The sequence below is a fragment of the Oryza sativa genome, chromosome 2 (assembly GCF_034140825.1).
Source record: "Oryza sativa Japonica Group chromosome 2, ASM3414082v1".
NCBI classification, from domain to species: Eukaryota; Viridiplantae; Streptophyta; class Magnoliopsida; order Poales; family Poaceae; genus Oryza; species Oryza sativa.
In genome coordinates, this window is record NC_089036.1 from 10,235,369 (window position 1) to 10,253,995 (window position 18,627).

Here is an 18,627-nt window from a genome sequence, read left to right on the forward strand (position 1 = left end):
GGCAGTGGCGGCGGGGAGAGGAGCGGCACGCGGGCGGGCGCAGGCGGCGGGGGAGCAGCGGGGCGTGGCCGGCGAGCGAGGAGGTCGCGCCTGGGCAGCGCGTGCTGGGCTTGGAAGCACTTTCTCCAATCCGGTGACCGCGGCAGCGCTAGGGTGATTGACTACGCCCTCCTCCTTGACAACCACCTCGGCAAGCGCCTGACCGCCGACCGCCCGCGCGCCGCTGCTCCCTCGTCGCCTGCGCCCGCTCGTGTGCCGCTCCTCCCCCGCCGCCTCCGCTTCGCCGGTTGCCGCGCTCTCGCCTGCCTGCCGCCACCGCCACTCCACTTTGCTTCACCGACCGCCGCGCTCGCACGCCGCCTCCGTCGGCCGCCGTGGCGGCGCCGCCCTCCGCCTCTCCCGCTTCGCCCCGGCCGCCGCGTTCGCACGCTGCCTCCGTCCTCCGGCTTGTAGAGACAGTGAGAGAGAGATGAGGAAGGGAGAGAAAAGGGGAAGGGAGGAGAGGAGGCTGACATGTGGGGCCCACGTGGGTCCCACACTGACTCAGCTGCCACGTGGGATAAAACCGGGATCAAGGTGACCGGTTTTGTATAGTTAAGGGACCTCGTATATCTGGTTTTGCGGTTCGAGGACGTTTTTTAATCACGCTGACAAGTTGAGGGACCTTCGGTGTACTTTTTCCAATCCACATTTGCAACAATCACGGTCACATGATGCGCGTGTGTTACGAGCATGGCCCATGTATGTGACAAAGCCCAAGTTCATCAGTCTCCCACTCTCTCTGCACCCAGCCCAGTCCGAGCAATTTCTTTTACGTTGGGCCGAGCCCACCATCTCCTGCTAGCTCAGCCCACTTAGCTCCGCCCCCAACCCCCCTCCACCTCGTCGACGTGCTCAGTTCCGGCCGTTCACCGCCGCCTCCATCTCCCTCCTCGAAGCGCCTCCGCCGCCGCCGCCGCCGCCGAGGAGAGGTGTGTGTCGGCGAGCCCCTCACCTGACTCCAACCGCCGCCTTCGATGGGGCGCGTGAGGCCTCTCCACCACGCGGCGAGGAGGCTGCTGCTGCTGTTCCCGCGGCCGAGGGCCTTCTCCTCCGCCGCCGCTGCCGCGCCCTCGCGCGAGCCGCTCCACGTCTGCGTCGTCGGCAGCGGGCCCGCCGGGTTCTACACGGCCGACAAGGTACGGGCTGCTACCTCTCTTCCTATAGGGTCCTTTCTCCAATTTCCCCACTGTAATGTAGTTGTCAGATGACCTGAAATCCACTTCTAGTTTGCTTCTGAAGATACTTGCTTGTGAAATTATTTTAGTCTGAGAGCGTGTAGATGTCAAATCTCAAATGTGGTGGAACCTAGAAATATTATTTTGCTCCAACATGCAGATCAAAATGCTGAATTCTGAACCATGTTCTGTTACCAATTAACGCACCTGAACGCGTCATTGCTTATGTTTCGCTGAATAAAGAAAAGTACATTGGCAGGCAAATTTTGTTGCAAATCTGTTCCTTTTGCAAGCTATTGTACCCTTTCTGAACTTCTGTGGGTGTTTATCGAGTGCTCTTATGGTGGATTGAGCAGATGCTTAAGGGCCATGAAGGAGCACAGGTCGATATTATTGATAGGCTGCCGACACCTTTTGGGTTAGTTCGATCTGGAGTGGCTCCAGATCATCCAGAAACAAAGGTGAGCGTTCTCCTTATTATTTTATAACCACCAAACTCAAATTTGATCTATTATTAGTCTATAACAAGTCGCCACCAGTAATTTTAGGTGAGCGAATCACGTTTTGCTTAGAGGTTGTGAATCATTTTCTATTTCTTCAGTGGCTGCATCATTTTTAAGAAGTTTCTAGTCAATTAGACCAATATTCTGCACATGTGGTTCTCTTGTTCTTATCAACAAACTAGTGCTGACTAGGCTGCTACTAAATGCCTTCTCACCAGTGTTATCTGATCGTCTGATTAATCGTCCTGATCGGTCCCCTAACTCCGATCAAGGACACTCATTCGATCAGAAATCTGATCGTCTGATTAATCTTTGATAAAGCACGACTAATTGTCCGATCAGAGCACCTATCGATCACTTTTAGAACAAGTGTTAGAGTTTAGCACATGTGAATATGTGCTACTACTGCTACTACTGCTGGTTGCTTTATACTCCCTCCGTCCCAAATTATAAGGCCTATATTTTTTTACATGATCTTCAATGATATACTTTGACCAATAATTTATTCCATGTTATGTTCCCAATGAATATGAAATTAGCATCACATGAAAATAATACAAAATATGAATCTAGTGATATAACATGCATAATACTTAGCATAGATATGGTTAATATGATTATTAGTCAAAAGCTATTGAGTTTGATTTCCTAAAAAAGAGAGCGTCCTATAATTTGGGACGGAGGGAGTACTTTGATTGCTTTATACTAGGGCAAGTAAGTGACCATCTTACCATCAATTATTAGTACTTTGATTGCTGTATACTATGCACTATAGGTTCTGGTATACATGGTACCGATCAGGTCGATTAATCGAGGTTGATCGACGATTAATCATCCTGGTCGGTCCCTTGGCGATCAGGATCGATCAGCGATCAGATAACATTGCTTCTCACATCATGGTTTTATCCACCTTCTCTATATGCATTTTTGTAACACTAAATGCATTTCTTAGAAGATTAAGTTCACCTTAAACTTTCCAACAGATTGTGGTAAATCAATTTTCTCGTGTAGCTGCAAATGACCGCTGTCAATTCTATGGGAATGTAACACTAGGAAGGGATGTATCTCTATCAGAGCTTCGGAAGACATATGATGTTGTAAGTTTTAGACTATAGCCAAGTGGCTACCTTTTTGTGGCAAACTGATATATATCTTTTACCATCATTTCTGACTGTGTTACACTGATGTATTTACTGCTGGACAGGTTGTTCTTGCTTATGGTGCAGAAAGTGATAGGTCACTTGGTATTCCTGGGGAGGTATACCTAACTTGGATTCCCTTGGTCTCTATGTCAAATATTGTTTATGGGCAACTGTAGTATTTTGTTATTTGTGAACAATTGTTCGGAATTTGTTTATGTATCTTTATGAGATGGTTGTGTCTAGGTATCGCTTAATAAAGAGAGTGCATATAACGTTTACAACCATACTAACACAAAGTGAAAGAGACAAGATAAGTTGTGTAATCACCAAATAATTGCATGCAGGGAATAAAACACTGAAGAAACAAAATTCATGTATTTATGCTGAAACAGGATGTCACAAGCCATTGAAATAACAACTTTTTTATTTCGGATATTGGCAAGATTGTGTAGTGCTATCAATTTATCTTATGATTTTCGTTTTGTTTTTTCATCATGCGTGTGAGTTGTTTATTCTCAGTGTCATCTTTGTTATAGGATCTGAGGGGAATACATTCGGCTCGAGAGTTTGTGTGGTGGTATAATGGACATCCAGACATGTGCAACTTGGCACCTGACTTGCAAAGCACAGATTCTGCTGTTGTTCTAGGCCAGGTGTGTTGATTTTATGATTGCCAACAATCTAACATGCTGCCAAGATAATTGTTTCATATATTCTATTTCTATTCAAAGTACAGTCTGTCTATGGTTTCATTTGAATTGAAGAACTCTTCTGGTTCATTAAAATTGGCAGATTTATTTGTAGATATATCCTGTAGAAGTATTCCCAGAATTTTAATGGAGAAAATCTTCCTTTCATATATGATTTCTGGCTCCTTCCATTTGAGGTTTATGTTGTCTGCACTCTGCAGTGCTTACACTTCAGCATTATATAGCTGTGTTAGACACATAAGTTCAAGTGTTCATTATCCTGAAGAAAATTTGTTTTGTTTCTGCTAACTTACTGCAAAAGAAAATATCCTTTTATGGGAAATGTGTCATGTGCCCAGTTAAATATTCTTTTTTTTGGCCCATCCTTTAATACCAGTTTTCTTCTGTGCTTCTGATGATATGCAGGGAAATGTTGCTCTTGATGTTGCCCGTATTCTTCTTCGTTGTACATCTGAGTTGGCTGCTACAGATATTGCTGATTATGCTTTGGATGCTCTCCGTGGCAGCACAATAAAGTGTGTCCAATCTTTTGAATTTGAAACAACATGTTCCATTTTTTCAATCCCTTCCATCAGTTCAGTTTTAATGGATGATAATATTTGTATTGCATTTTTTTTGTATGTAAAGGAAGGTATACTTGGTTGGGAGAAGGGGCCCAGTACAGGCAGCATGCACAGCTAAAGAACTACGTGAAATTTTAGGTAGTTTGTTTTACTGTTTCATTAGCTGTAGCTTAATGTTGTCTGTATTAGTTTTCTGTCATTTTAAATAATGAATGTTTGATGCATATATGCAGGTTTGAAAAACGTCCATGTCTTCATCAAGGAGGCTGATCTTGTGACCTTGCCTGCAGATGAGGTTTGTACAATGACATGAGGTGTTTCATGTTGCTACTGGACCTGTAACTGTTCTTTTCGATATTTATTCTGGACTAGAGACCTCATTTCCTAATATTTAAATTCATAACGAAATAAAACTTACTCATCCATGTTGGTAGCTACTACAGTACCTTGCTGTCAACATGATGCCAATTTGGTTTTCGGAATGTTCCATCCACCTTCTCTCTTAGGTTATCTTGCTTGTGATTGTGATAGAGCAAAGCAATCTGATTGCAGGAGGAGATTAGGAATAGTAGAATTAAAAGAAGGGTGTACGAGCTACTATCTAAAGCTGCAATTGCGCATAAAGGAAAGAATAATAATGGCCAAAAGGAGCTTCACTTTGTGTTTTTTAGGAGACCTACCAGATTTCTCCCATCAGAAGATGGTGTGACAGTTGGTGCCGTGCAACTTGAAAAGACTTGTTTAAAAGGTCAGATGTCAGAAACGAAATACCATATCTTTGCAGACTTTTTTTAAACATTATTCTGTTGGTTATATAGATGATGGTGTGGCTGGAAAGCAGGTCGCAGTTGGAACTGGTGAGTTTGAAGATCTAAAATGTGGGTAAGTGCTTTGGTTCATACTTTCCTGAGTTTTTTTGACCAGGCAGCTCTATGGGGTTTCCTAGATTCATTTAATGTATTTTGTGTCTTCTTAGACTGATCTTGAAAAGTATTGATTACAATCCTTGGGGTGTGTAGATTCATCTAATAATCTTTCTTCTTCTTAGATTGGCCTTTAACAGTATTTGTTACAAATCCTAATACATATCTTTCTTCTTAGGTTGGTCTTGAAAAGTATTGGATACAAATCCTTGCCAGTGGAAGGTTTGCCCTTTGACAAATACAGAGGTGCATGATATTACCTTTGTGTTTACTCCCATGGAGCTTTTTTGTGTTTGTTTTATCATTTAATCCTTTAATAAATTTTGTAAATACAGTTGTGCCACAATCCTTTGTTTATTGCAGGAATTGTCCCAAATTTGAAGGGCAGGGTTTTGAGTAGTGAATCTGAGAATGCCACAGTGGAACCAGGGCTGTATGTGGTGGGATGGTTAAAGAGAGGGCCAACTGGCATAGTTGCCACAAATCTCCATTGTGCCGAAGAAACAGTATGTGCCTTTTTGTTTTCTTATGTTCTATCATTGTGTTTGAGGAGGTTTATGGGCACCCTGATGCCTGAGTGTAACTTTATAGTTGCTTACCTTAAATCTTATAGTAGTTTTTTTGGTTTACTCAACAAATGCCTTCAAATATATCTTGGAGTAGCTTGATTTATTCGTTTTGAAAGTTCCAACATGGAAGTTCATTAGGTCCATATACACCTCAAATCCTCAATTATTGTGGATTTGCTCATCCACTACTGTCTTTGCAATGGAATAGCTACTTTGTAGAGGAAGGCTGTTCTTGTGAAATAATCATGATGACTCTTTTTCAGGAGTTATAGTTCTTGGTTAGCTGATAATTTTATTTCACTAACAGACTATCTACATATTGTACTTACTGTTATATACAGGTGGCGAGCATCCTTGAAGATGACAAGAAGGGGTTGTTCATGGGACCTTCTGATTCAAAAAAGCAAGGCAGGAGGGGACTCCTTGAGATTCTAGAACAAAAGAACATCCGCTTTGTTCCTTTTGATGGCTGGGAAAAGATTGATTCTAAGGAAAAGATGGCAGGTGAGCTGAAGAACAAACCTAGAGAGAAGATAACAACCTGGAATGAAATCCTGATGGCTTCAAACTAGGGATGAAAGTGAGGGCAGTCAATTTTGTTCTCTAGCATGTCTTGTAGAATTACATTAAAGCCAATTCTGCTCTTATAGAGATACCAGGAATAAAGTTTCAACTGACTTTGGCATAGTACACGGAAAAGCTAGAATGGAAAGCTGTAACAAGTGAAGTATTGCAACAATGTGCAAAAGTGGTACTTCTTATCATACAAATGGTTTCTCACTGTCCTGTGGTATCCATTTTTGAAACCTGGAGACAATTCGTTGCCAACTTTGGAGAAAATATTATTCCTGACAATATGCATAACAATTCATATTATCTGTGCTTGTTGATGGCTCGGCTGGATTCATATTTTCCTGGTTGCTTGACTGCTTATGGCTTGTGTTTTGAAATTGCACTTCTCCTTCCAATTGAGCGTTCTTACCTTGGAGTATGCACAATTTCAATAACTGTACTCTCTTTTGCTTATGTGGTCACAGACGTCACAACATATGGAGACAAACATCACACGATTGACATGTCCAAAAAAAAAAGTGTACATGTTCAGGCAAAAAATAAATAATTTTGTTCGACGTAGAAAAACAATCAAAGAACTACACTGCATGTAAAATGATCTCTCAGATAGAAGCAAGCCTAAAAAGGGAGTGTCCCTGAAGCCAGTAGCCGTTGTAACTTCAACTTCAGATGCTTTGTGTAGCTTACATGAACATATCCTCTCTCTTTTTTTAATGCAAAATGCGCCCCTTATGAAGTAAATTTCATCATATATTCTGTATGGTTCCACAAAAATCATGGAAATGCTGCAGTTTGATCTCATTAAGGGGCTTCTCTTTTTTTTTAATGCAAAATGCGCCCCTTATGATGTAAATTTCATCATATATTCTGTATAGTTCCACAAAAATCATGGAAATGCTGCAATTTGATCTCATCAAGGGGCTTCAGGATAGGAGCAGGTAAACTTCTAGTTGTCATTGCTTGACAAACCTGCTGCATTGTTGGCCGGGATTTTGGGCAGATTTGCAGGCAAGCAAAAGCCACCAGAACAAGCAGGATGATATCCTTCTCTTCGGTGGTCGGCGCCATGATGCGTTGGTCCAGGATATCCTTGAGCTTTGTATGTTGTTCTGTTCGGCAAAAGAACGGTAGCAGAAGATCTCCAGGATGTTTTCCCATCACCACTTCCAGCATAACCACACCAAAGCTATACACATCGCACTTCTCCGTTAACACCATTGTAGATGACAGTTCTGTGGCAAAAAAAAAATGTTCTGCTAGTTAAGAAAAAAAACTTTTCTATACTAGTATTTCTTTTTATGAATTAAGTGTCCCTTTGAACTGTAAAAATTCTACAAGATTTTTGTACCGATCAGTTCAGTTCCAGCCGGAATCTAAAAACTTGCCAAGTTACAAAGATATTTTGCTTGATAAATCATGTCACATTGTCATCTTAGCTAAGGATTAAAAAGTATATGTACCTGGGGCTATGTAGCCACATGTCCCTGCAAAGATAGTGCTCCAGCTAGATGAATTGTCCTTCAACTTCTTTGCCATGCCGAAGTCGGATAAATAAGCCTTAAAATCATGGTCTAGCAAGATGTTGCTACTTTTAATATCGCGGTGCACGATCGGATCATCACAATCATGGTGCAAGTAAGAGAGAGCTTGAGCTATGTCCATCACAATAGTGACTCTTTTACACCAATCAAGTTCCTTTGCCAATTCTTGGTCATTCCAAATGGACGCTAAACTTCCTCTTTCGATGAGATCGTATACAAGAAATTTGCACTGTGAATGAGAGCAGTAACCGTGCAACTTGACAATGCGACGGTGCCTGATTTTTGTCAACACTTCAATCTCAGCAAGAAATGCTCCAATGTCAAAGTAATCTTCCATTCTGTGAAGCAGCTTGATGGCAAATACACCTTTTCCTTGGATCTCAGCTCTAAGACAGATCCATAACTTCCAACACCGATGCAGTATTTTTCATCAAAATTTTCTGTTGCGTAAAGTGCATCTTGAAACGCAACCTTTGCATCAAAGTTCCATATGGAAACGAAGTCTCCAGGGATGATTTCTTTGCCCTTTTTTGCAAGTTTTCTTCTCCAACAAACCACTGTGATGCTTCCACCCACGAGCCAGATGCAAGAAAACATTGCAAAGGCAAGAAGTAGCCTCGGAACAAGATGTTTACTGTCGGAATTTTCATTTGTATGTAAACTGTCAGGATTTGGATTTGATGGTTGACATGGTGTCAAGCCATATAATGGATCACCACAGATACCTGTATTATGGTCTAGTGAAACTACAGAAGAGGCTTCAGTTGTGTAGAAACCAAAAAATCTGCCGCCCAAACTGTTGTATGATAAATTCAGCTCAAGTAATCGGTAAAGCATCATGAAAGTCATTGGTATGGCACCACTTAAATTATTTCTGCTCAAATCCAACTCAGTTAGGTCGGTACAATACCCAAGCTCTTCTGGTATTGGTCCTGTCAGTAAGTTGTTTCGCAGGCGCAACAAGGACAAATGGTGAAACTGTCCTATCTGAGGTGGAATGCTTCCCGTAAACTGATTGCTGCTTAGATCTAGAACAAAAAGATTACGTAGAAATCCTAGTTCTGGTGGCAGTATAGCATTTAGCACATTGGACTCAAGTTTCAGTGTTATTAAAGATATAAGTTTCGAAAAGGTTGAAGGGATGGGGCCAATGATTCGGTTGTTGGAAAGATCCATGTTTTGTAAGCTCGTTAGATTTCCTATACTTTCAGGAATGGAACCCGTGATTTCATTTGTGGAGAGATACAATTTTATTAAACTCCTTAAATTTCCTATACTTTCAGGAATGAAACCCGTGATTTCATTTATGGAGAGATACAATTCTATTAAACTCAAATTTCCTATACTTTCAGGAATAAAACCCGTGATTTCATTTGTGGAGAGATCCAAGGACTTTAAACTTGTTAGATTCCCTATGGTTGTAGGTATGGAGCCATTGATATTATTATGATCCAGATCTAGCGCAACTAAACTATGAAGCATCCCTATCTCACGTGGAATATGACCAAAAAGATTGTTAAATCCAAGATCTAGAAAATACAATCTAGCCAGGTTTCCCAAACTGGAAGGTATTGGGCCAGTTAAGCTGTTGTGGCTTAAATCAAGGTACTGCAAGTTATGTAATGTGTCAGGCAAGCAACTGAGTATCCCTTGTGACAAATAATTGTTAGAAAGCTCAAGGAATCCTAGGTTCGTAAGATTACCTATCGATGGCGGGATGGATCCAGTGAGCTTATTGTTAGAGAGATCCAAGTACGAGAGCTCAGCAAGACGACCAATATCAGACGGAATTGGTCCATAGAGAGAGTTAATGCTAAGGTCGAGAAAGACAAGATGAGGCAATTGTGCAAATCGGAGCTTGCTCAAACCACCGGAGATGTTACATGAGAAAAGTGTAATGTTTGTCACAACTAGGATGGCATCACGCTCATGGCCACGGCGCACCTTGTAGCTGCAGTATATGCCTGACCAGTTGCATGGGCTGGTTGCGTTGCTCCATTCCTCTAGCCCGCAGTAGGAGAGATCGCCCCTTAGACCAGATTTCCATTGGAGAAGTGCTTCAGCTTGGCGATCCAACGCAGGATTTGCAATTGCAAGGCAGGAAAGACACTGCAGCGAAATCAGCAGAACCAGCAATAGCTCCTGTGAGGCAACTAGTCGTCTCATCTTGTGTTTTGAGTGGCAGTGTAGGTGAAGCTCTAAAACACACATAGTACATATTGATGGGTCGACAGAAAGCGAGAGCCACTTTAACCAAGGAGACCTTGACTCTGACTGACTTCAGGTAAATGGATCAATAATGCACGCTCTTGACAGGACTAGTGGAGTCAGTCAATGCCCCAAGGAATGAGGTCCACCTCCATCACTCCATGTGCAAGACAATGAAATCCCTGGCTCATACAAGAACACATCGTTGGCACGTTTAGAAAGGAAATCCGCATGTAGCAGTTCCATAAGTTCATGTTTAGTTGGGAGGTTATTTCTCTGTATGGATATCTTTAACAATATTCCAAGACATTGGTTAGAGGGCAATCGCATGCTTTTCGCCCACCCTAATAAGCTTTAATTTTTTCTTTTGGCTGCTCCTCTTAAAGTTTTTATAGCATCTCAGCAATAGACCTTATTTTGAAGCCCCTAAAAGTTAAATGTGGGCTGCCCCCATTTCCCAAGGACAAAAAAAAAAAAACCTCCAACTCCACCAGTAGCCCCTATTTCTTAGCCTCTATTCATGTTTCTCTTGTATTTTAAAATACAATCTATGTTTACACTATGTTTAACACCACAATAATTCAAACTTAAATATTTCTGACACGTATAATTTAACCATACTTAAATTCACAATTTCAAAGTACACAATTCAAATTCAAAATCAAAATTTTCAAACATGTAAATATGGTGTGGTGGCAATACCATATACTCATTTTTCAAACATGTAAAAATTTTTGGAGCAAGAGATGCAATAAAATTAAAATAGACTAGTAGCAAATGCCAAAGGCCCATATACTGTACACTGCTGCTGCTTCTTTTATGCATCAGTTCAGTAAAAAGACCTTGTTTTCCAGTTTTTAGAATATTGAGTTATTGATCCAACCTGTCACTAATTGATGCAATTATCGATGAGTAATGCACATTAGCAATAGAAGGTTGATTTCTGCAGATTAATGATTAAATTACAAGATTCATAACCATGGAAATAAAATGCAAAGGGGAAAAGGGGCAGAAGGAAGTGGAGCAGCGATGTGCAAAGTATAGATCTAGACGAGCGGCAGCGTGGGATGTTGATCGCCGGAGTTGATGAGTGCGAGGTTGACGACGGCTTACGCAAAAAAAAAGGAGAATGGCAGCGACGGCGCATCCAAGGCGCGAGAGAGACGAGAGAAGTGCGCGCTTGGGATTTTCCACCGCGCCAACAAAAAAGAGGAGAGATAGGGGCTGGGCCTAGAGTCCCCAGGATTAAGGGCTAGGAGGCGAAATTTGGGAGCTTTCCTATTTTGGGGCCTTTTATAGGAGCCCTGGTGGACCTTTATTTTTCTTCCTTCACCTCAAAAACTCTTTGGGGGCTTAATTTAGGTGCTCTGCTGAAGATGCTCTTCACTCTTTGTGGCTTTCATTTGATTTGTAATCTGCAAACCTTTTTCTGTTTTGGCCATGTGGTCAAACTTTTCCATCTCTCAATACCGTCGCAGTTTTTTTTTTAAAAAAAAACTTTAACAATATAAACCAGAAGCTCATTGTTTTGATGGAGTTTCTTGATTTTTCTTTTATTTCCCCAACAAAAAAAGTACCTGTACTATATTGAGCTTTGCATAATAAAAATGCACAAGGTGTGACTGTACATGATATATCAATTTAGGCTCATTAATTTATTTTAGCTTATATGCATGGTTTATAAGCCACTGTTTCTAAACCTTAAGTTCAATGATGAAGTTCAACCTATTATTCACATAAGTTAAAAAGAAAAAGCTATCTCCGATCATGGGTTATTCTCCAGAAACCCAATTTGCAGGACTTTGTCACTTCGGATTGTCTACATTTGGAGCAAGTGGTCAAGGAGTTTTTTACCCCGGTATATGGGTGGCGACCTAGTCTTCGGGTTGTAGGGCCTTGATCTTGCACGCTGTTTTTATTCTCTTTTATTTTGAGTGTGTTGGAGTTTGTTGGCTGTGTGCACTGTCGTGGTGCAGAGGCCGGGAGTATCCTTGGATGACTAAGATCAATAAAGCTTCTATTATCTAAAAAAAAGAAAAAGCTACGCAAACAAAATCTAACTTTTGCATGTCCTGCAGGGCACATAAATTAAACCCCAAATAATTTTTGGGTGAAGAGGAAAAAATCAAGATCCAACAAAACCAGCACTAAACCCTCAAAATAGGAAGACACCTAAATCCCACCTCTCAGCCCTCAATCCTAGTGAATTTGCTAATTAGCGCGTACGCATTGGCAGCACGGACACTGTCAACAGTCACGGCGCTAGTCCTCCCCCCTTTTTTTTTTGGGAAATAGGCACTAGTTTCTCTTTTTTTTCTTGGAAATCACTCCCTTTTTTCTCCACACACACATGCAATTTTCTTTGCGATATTTTGTAAATTGAATCTTTCACCTTCAATATCAGTTGAGAGATTTGAATTTGAGTTGAAAGTTTTTAAATTTAAGTTGCATGTTTTAAATTTGGTATGAAAGTTTTCAAATTTAAATCGAATGTTTTGAATTTTGATGTGAGAGTTTTTAAATTTGAGTTAAAAGTTTGGTAGCGCTATTCCACGCGCTACAGCGCGGAATAATAATTCGAGCGCCGCACACCGCCTTCTCCTTCCGGTTTTCCCCTTTTTTACCACCCCACCTGTCCTCCGCATCCCACTTTTTCTCGGTTTGTTTTTTTCGTTTTTTACCACCCCACCTTCCGTGTTTCTTTTTTCTCTTTACCGTCTTATCTGTGCTTCATCAATGGGCCCGGTAAAATATTAACTATCCAGATTTTTCTGTTATTCATTCCTTCTCTAAAGTTTTTCTGTTTTCGCGTTTTAGTAAAATATTTACTGTCTAATTTTTCTTTCCAAGTTTTCCGTTTTTCTAATATCTCCGCACGTTTCAAAAGTAACGAATTTACTCATGGAGTTTTTCATTTACTCCCAGCCTCCCACATCTGCTTATTCTAAAGTAACAAATTTATTCGCATGAATGTCTCTACATCGTATGATGCCATACGTAAATGGTCGTAAAAGAATTACTACCAGCTTACAACTCTAGTACTTCTTTTACCAATATTATTTAGATTTCGTGGTCTGCGAGTAAAACAATTACCATCTTCCTCTCGATATAGCCATGATCTCATAGCCACTGTGTAGTAATATGTTTACTGATGTATTCAATATATAGTATTAGTGTAAAAACTGATACTAAGAGTATTGTTGATCTGTATCACAAAATAGTCGTATGAATGAAAAAATTATAGGCTCAATCACACACAAGCGATAAAATTACTCACAGGTGAATCAAACTAGAAAAGAAAAAAAATGATTCAGCCAAAAATCCATCATGGAAGGATGTAGCGGTGTAGTATAGAGATGAGCTTGACGTTGCGCAATAGCAGCCATCCATCATCTAACAAGCACAAAAAAATGCAAAAACATTCTCGTTCATGTCAATACAGATGACGAGCAAAAGAAAAATAGCAAACAATCTCCATCACCGGTGGACTCCACCCTATCCTCTACGGCCAGCCACATGGAGCACGATGTGCAAATGTAGGACTTGTGCAACCCATCAATTGAGATCAGGTGATATTGGAGATTGCATGTTAATTTGATTTGCAAAAAAAATTAGGGCTTCATGCGTGAAGTTGAAGGAGAGTATGCAGATGCAAATCAGAGTGCCATTTCCTTACTTGCTTGTTCTATCAATGTCGCCGACATGGAGCAGCCGCTGGTTGTTGCTATTGGCTCAGGTGAACACCTCCTTGCTGGTTATGGTGCTGCCTAGCGTCTGGCAGCGAGGCTCGAAGTAGTGCCTTTGCCTCAACCGCCGCCGGCCACCGCTCGCCGGCCACCGTCATCAACCGCCACGGTGTCGTCGTCCTTCTCCATGGTGTGTCGCCGATCTGTGGGCTAGGATAGTGGATCGATTCAGATCCGAAAAAAAAGTAAAAAATAGAGTGGGGACGAGAGTGGTTGGTTGGGTACGGGAAAAATAGAATATATACCGGAAGTTGTTTTTATCATAGTAAATCATTTACTCCGATAATGGTGGGTGCACGATGTGGGACGTGGGGTGGGATCGGAAGCAGGGGAGTTGTTTTTATTATCGAAGTAAATCGTTTACTCGAATAAAGGTGGATGTTTGAGGCGCACGATAGGAGTAAATCGTTTACTCCGACAACGGTAGGAGTTGGATGACGGGACGTGGGGTGGGGTGAGCCTGGGCTGATGAATATTTGGCGCTTGGAATATTAGGAGCGCGCTGCACTCCTAATAGTAGTTCTATTAAAAGTTTTCAAATCTTGACTTAGAATTTTTTTAAAATTTAAGTTAAAAGTTTCAAATCTTGAGTTAAGAGTTTTAAATCTTAAATTTAAAAGTTTGTTGCAGTTAACCCTCCGTACCTATCCTAATTTTCCGCGTCCTATCCTTAAAAAAAAAAAAGAAATAAAACGTGCTAAAGGTTTTTTTTTTCTTCGTGCTAAAGGTTATTTTTTTTTCTTAGAGAAAAGCGAAAGGAAAACAGAAAAAATGAAAAGCGACTCCGCGCTGCGGATCCCGCGCGCGATTTAATCACCCGCGCACGCGCGGGGTAGGAGCCCAGTCTCCATCTCATTATAATTTAAGCGCCCTCGCTGCGCCGCCGTCGGACGTCGGGATCCCTGCTCCGCCGTGCACGACTCCGTCCGAGGCCACAGGATCCCCACCATCGCACTCCCCAATGACGAGCTACCCGTGAACGACAACGCCCTCTTCAGGAATTTCTTGGCCTTGCTCTCCCCGGCGGCAGCACCATCTATAACTTTCTATAAACGTTTTTAAATCACCATGTGGCACTCCTACAAACACTCCTAGATCGCCACATGTCATATCTCTAAAAAGTTCTACAATTTTAAATACAAAGAAAATATCTAACCGTCAATTTTTACTTAAATCGGCGACCCATTATTTTAGACCATTAAATTAGATCTAAGAAGGCAAATCCCTTCCTCCTAACTCCCGTACATTACAAAAAAAAAAACACTCCCGTACGTTTACATAGAAGTAGGGAAAAAAAATACGTACTACTATATTTGCCAAAAAAAAAAAGGCTGAACACTATTCATCGGGAAAAAAGCCAAAAAAGAAAAACGAACATATATGTACGCTCACCTCAAGTAATGAAAAAACACAGAAAAATAGCATACCATGCCTCGCCTGATTTTATAAAAACATTAGATTATTACAACTAAATTTAAGAGATGTAAAACAACTAAATATTTAAAAATTCCCGACTGTTACGAAATTATGATATGCTACTATAAATTTACCATTAGATTTATAACAAAAACTGCAAGAAAAACTAATTCCATTTATTTATTTCATCATAAAAATTATAACAAAAATAATTATATCAATTATATCATCATATATAACTTCATAAACATGGATAACAAAAAATATATCTATGATTATTCGAAGTAAATATTTCGTTCATTATGAAACTGTGATAAGTTACAATAACATTAGAGTCATGATAACATTATCAGATTGTCAAATAAACTACTTTCATGTATTCATATTTTTAATTTTTATTGTGAATATATTGCAAGAAAGACCAGATACAAAGCTCTTACTATGGTACTACCTGCATATGTTATACGTAGATAACTTAAAGGTATCAAGCATATGTCCCATTAATCTTGAATGTGTGTCCAACCCACTTACAAATTATTATCCACCAAACATCGAGCTACAATTACTAACAAGGTATTTGTGCATCATATCAAATATCTAAGATAAGATATGATGAACATGTGTACCATTAGACGCACAATAGAGATAAAGGGCATTTTATAAGGGACATTCGCTCATTTAACCCTTTTCTAAAGCTTAACATCAATTTAATCATTTTAAAAAAAAGTTTGCTTATTTGACCATGTTTTTCAAAATCGAAGTTGTCGTCTGACTCTACTTTCACTACATCCTGAGTTTTTCATTTAGAGAAAAAGAATAACATGTATTTACAAGCCCAAATGTCTAAAATAACACTGAGTACATCAACCTTATCCTCAACCACTCATTTGCTCATTCCTTATCCCCATCTCTCCTCTCTCTCTCTCCAAAGCGTGAAGGGCAGGAGGAGCGGTGGCGGTGGCATAGCGACAGCTGCGGAGGGCCCCCGGCTGCTTCGCGGAGGGTAGGAGCGGTGGCAGAGAGGCAACATTAACTCGCCGACGAGGAGGACCGCTGGCGGTGGCGGAAGGGGCAGAGACAACTCGGCAGAGGGGAAGCAGCAGCTCCATGAAGGGTAGGAGGGGTGGCGTCGGCTCAGCGACGTGGAGGACCGCCGGCGGTGGCGAACGGGAGGCGGTGGCTGTGGAGGAGCGGTAGCAACCACGGATATGGTAGGAGGAGCGGAGGCAGAGGGATGGTGTCGGCTCGGTGATGAGCAGATATTGAAGTTGTAAACAGATTCAGTGATGAGGAGGATAGGCAGTGACGGTGGAGGGGCCGCGGCACGGTGACGAGGAGGACCACCGGCGCCCATGCGCATCTCCGCCATTAGCTTGCTACCTGCGGTTTCTTCCGCATAAAATTGGACCAAAGGAGAAAAATTAACTTTGGAAAAATATGGTCAAATAAGTAAGGATAGAAGTGGTATTTGGAGCTTTTGTTAACACCGATGAACCGATGAATGCCCTTAAGAGAAGAGGGTCAGAGTGTAGCTTCGGTTTTGAAAAGGAGGGTCAAATGAGCAAAGTGACCAAAACAGGGTCAAATCGGTAGTTGGACCTTCAAATTGGGTCAAATGTGCAATTGCTCCATTTTATAATATAGATTATATCATTTTGTATCATTTTATATACATACATAGCCAAAGACACGTGTGATGTACTTTAATCTATCTAAAAAAAACATGTCTACGATAATAAGAATCATAGAAATTTAAAAGACAAACTCAAGAGCATATACCCTAATAATACACTAATAGTAAATAAAAATATCAATGGCTAATCCCTAGGACATATAAAATTATAAAGTATTATTTTATCGGTTTATTAAACTCCCTAAAGAACCCTCCTACAACGTCTATTAAAGTCTTTAACAAATAAGAGGAAACTTTAAATTTCTTTTGTAACAGATAAAGCATCTAAAACTTAATCCTCATTAATTTAATTCTCCCATTAATTTTGGCTATTGGGTCATTTCAATGGGTATGTGTATACACACATTATTTAATAAAAAAATTATTCATCCAAGCATGTTATCTAGCAGAAAATTATTTGAGATGTCAGGTGAGGTTGTAGTGACCTGTTGCATGGTTTAGAGGGTTGTTGTAAGGATGACTAGCGTTGAGTTTTACTAGGTTGCCAGCCATCCAATGCATCACAAAAAGAGCCCATAGGAGATTTTTTGTGTTTTGTTGATCGAGCCACCATTAAGAGAAGGCAACAAGGGAACCCCAGTACAAATATTTTTTTATGACTAAATCTTCTCTTAAATCAAGTATCTATGTAATTTTATTTAAGTCGCGTTGGCTTGAAGCATACATAACTTGGTATATCTAGAAGGCTACATGTTAGAATATTCAATTAACCCATCTTAGAAATAATAATACTTAGCAAGAACTCAAGCAGATAACAAATTTATATCATTAATTTTGATATTTAATTTTAATCGTTGGAAAGGGGGAGATAGAGTGAATGGTTCAAACAGTTATTGAATATTATCCAAAGCAAGCTAAATATTTTTTTAAAAGAATGAGATATAGCGGGTTACTGATTCTGAAGTATTATCATACTATTCAAGAGTAGAGCAAGTAGTATTCATATCCAAAATACATACAAAGAACCATCATACATAATTTTAACATTCAGAAAGATAGAGATGCCTACGCAACGCACGAGCTACCTTCCTAGTTATATAATTAAGTCCATTAAACTTCCTACAAACGCTCTCAATCCACCACATGTCACTCCTACAAACACTCCTAAACTGCCACATGGCACTATATAATCTCACCGTCGATTTTCACTTAAATTGGTAGACCGATATTTTAGACCATTGGATTAGATCTATTATTTAAGAAAATAATCCCTTCCTCTGCTGTGGGCCAGAAAAAGAAAAAAAAAGAACATACGTATACGTGTGACTTCGTACAGCCGTGGGCCGGAAAAAGAAAAAAACATAAGAACAGTACGCTCTCCCTGTCTCTTCCTCTTCCAATTCTTTTATATCTCCATCTCTTTCTCTTCCTAATTATTTTATGTTATCAAATTAAAAAGAGAAAACTAAAATTTTAGTATTAAGTTGACCATAATTTTAAATGTACACAGCTAATTTATATTCTATCTAAAACGTTGCTCTATTTATAATTAATTGACAATTTTAGATCCAATGTTTTGCTATATATAAGCAATATGTTATTGTGGTATAGACGATGCATTTTGCAAGTTTGTATGCCATCTAAATAAATTAAATACTTATTAACAACATATATTATGTTATTATACATCATTCTTCAAACATGCATATATAGTTTCACCATTGGTTACAAGACAGGTGCACATAGGTTTTGTGTTTTTCTTACACCAAGGTGCGGGGCTCACTATGTGGAAAATAAAGAATTAACTCAAATATGAATAGCACAAAGCATAACATAAAAAAAAATCCGATTCTTTAGGTAGACCAAACAATCCAATTGGTTCG

General features: G+C 40.2%; 1 protein-coding gene and 1 pseudogene across 2 annotated transcripts; one reads left to right on the forward strand and one right to left on the reverse strand.

Moving 5' to 3' along the window:
• Nucleotides 1-884: 884 nt before the first annotated feature.
• LOC4329009 (NADPH:adrenodoxin oxidoreductase, mitochondrial) lies at nucleotides 885-6,503 on the forward strand. Its single transcript, XM_015771422.3, has 13 exons — nucleotides 885-1,178; nucleotides 1,574-1,678; nucleotides 2,704-2,817; nucleotides 2,925-2,978; nucleotides 3,399-3,515; nucleotides 3,978-4,087; nucleotides 4,200-4,273; nucleotides 4,369-4,430; nucleotides 4,688-4,883; nucleotides 4,954-5,017; nucleotides 5,237-5,304; nucleotides 5,422-5,564; nucleotides 5,969-6,503. Exons 1-13 carry the CDS (start codon nucleotides 1,017-1,019, stop codon nucleotides 6,197-6,199), a joined length of 1,500 nt encoding a protein of 499 aa, XP_015626908.1. The 5' UTR covers nucleotides 885-1,016; the 3' UTR covers nucleotides 6,200-6,503.
• Nucleotides 6,504-6,679: 176 nt separating this feature from the next.
• On the reverse strand, nucleotides 6,680-9,950 carry LOC4329010 (probable leucine-rich repeat receptor-like protein kinase At1g35710; annotated as a pseudogene). The gene is made up of 2 exons (XR_001543802.3): nucleotides 7,661-9,950; nucleotides 6,680-7,432 (listed from the first exon to the last, which is right to left on the reverse strand). The product of XR_001543802.3 is annotated as a probable leucine-rich repeat receptor-like protein kinase At1g35710 (transcript).
• Between the last annotated feature and the right edge of the window lie 8,677 nt (nucleotides 9,951-18,627).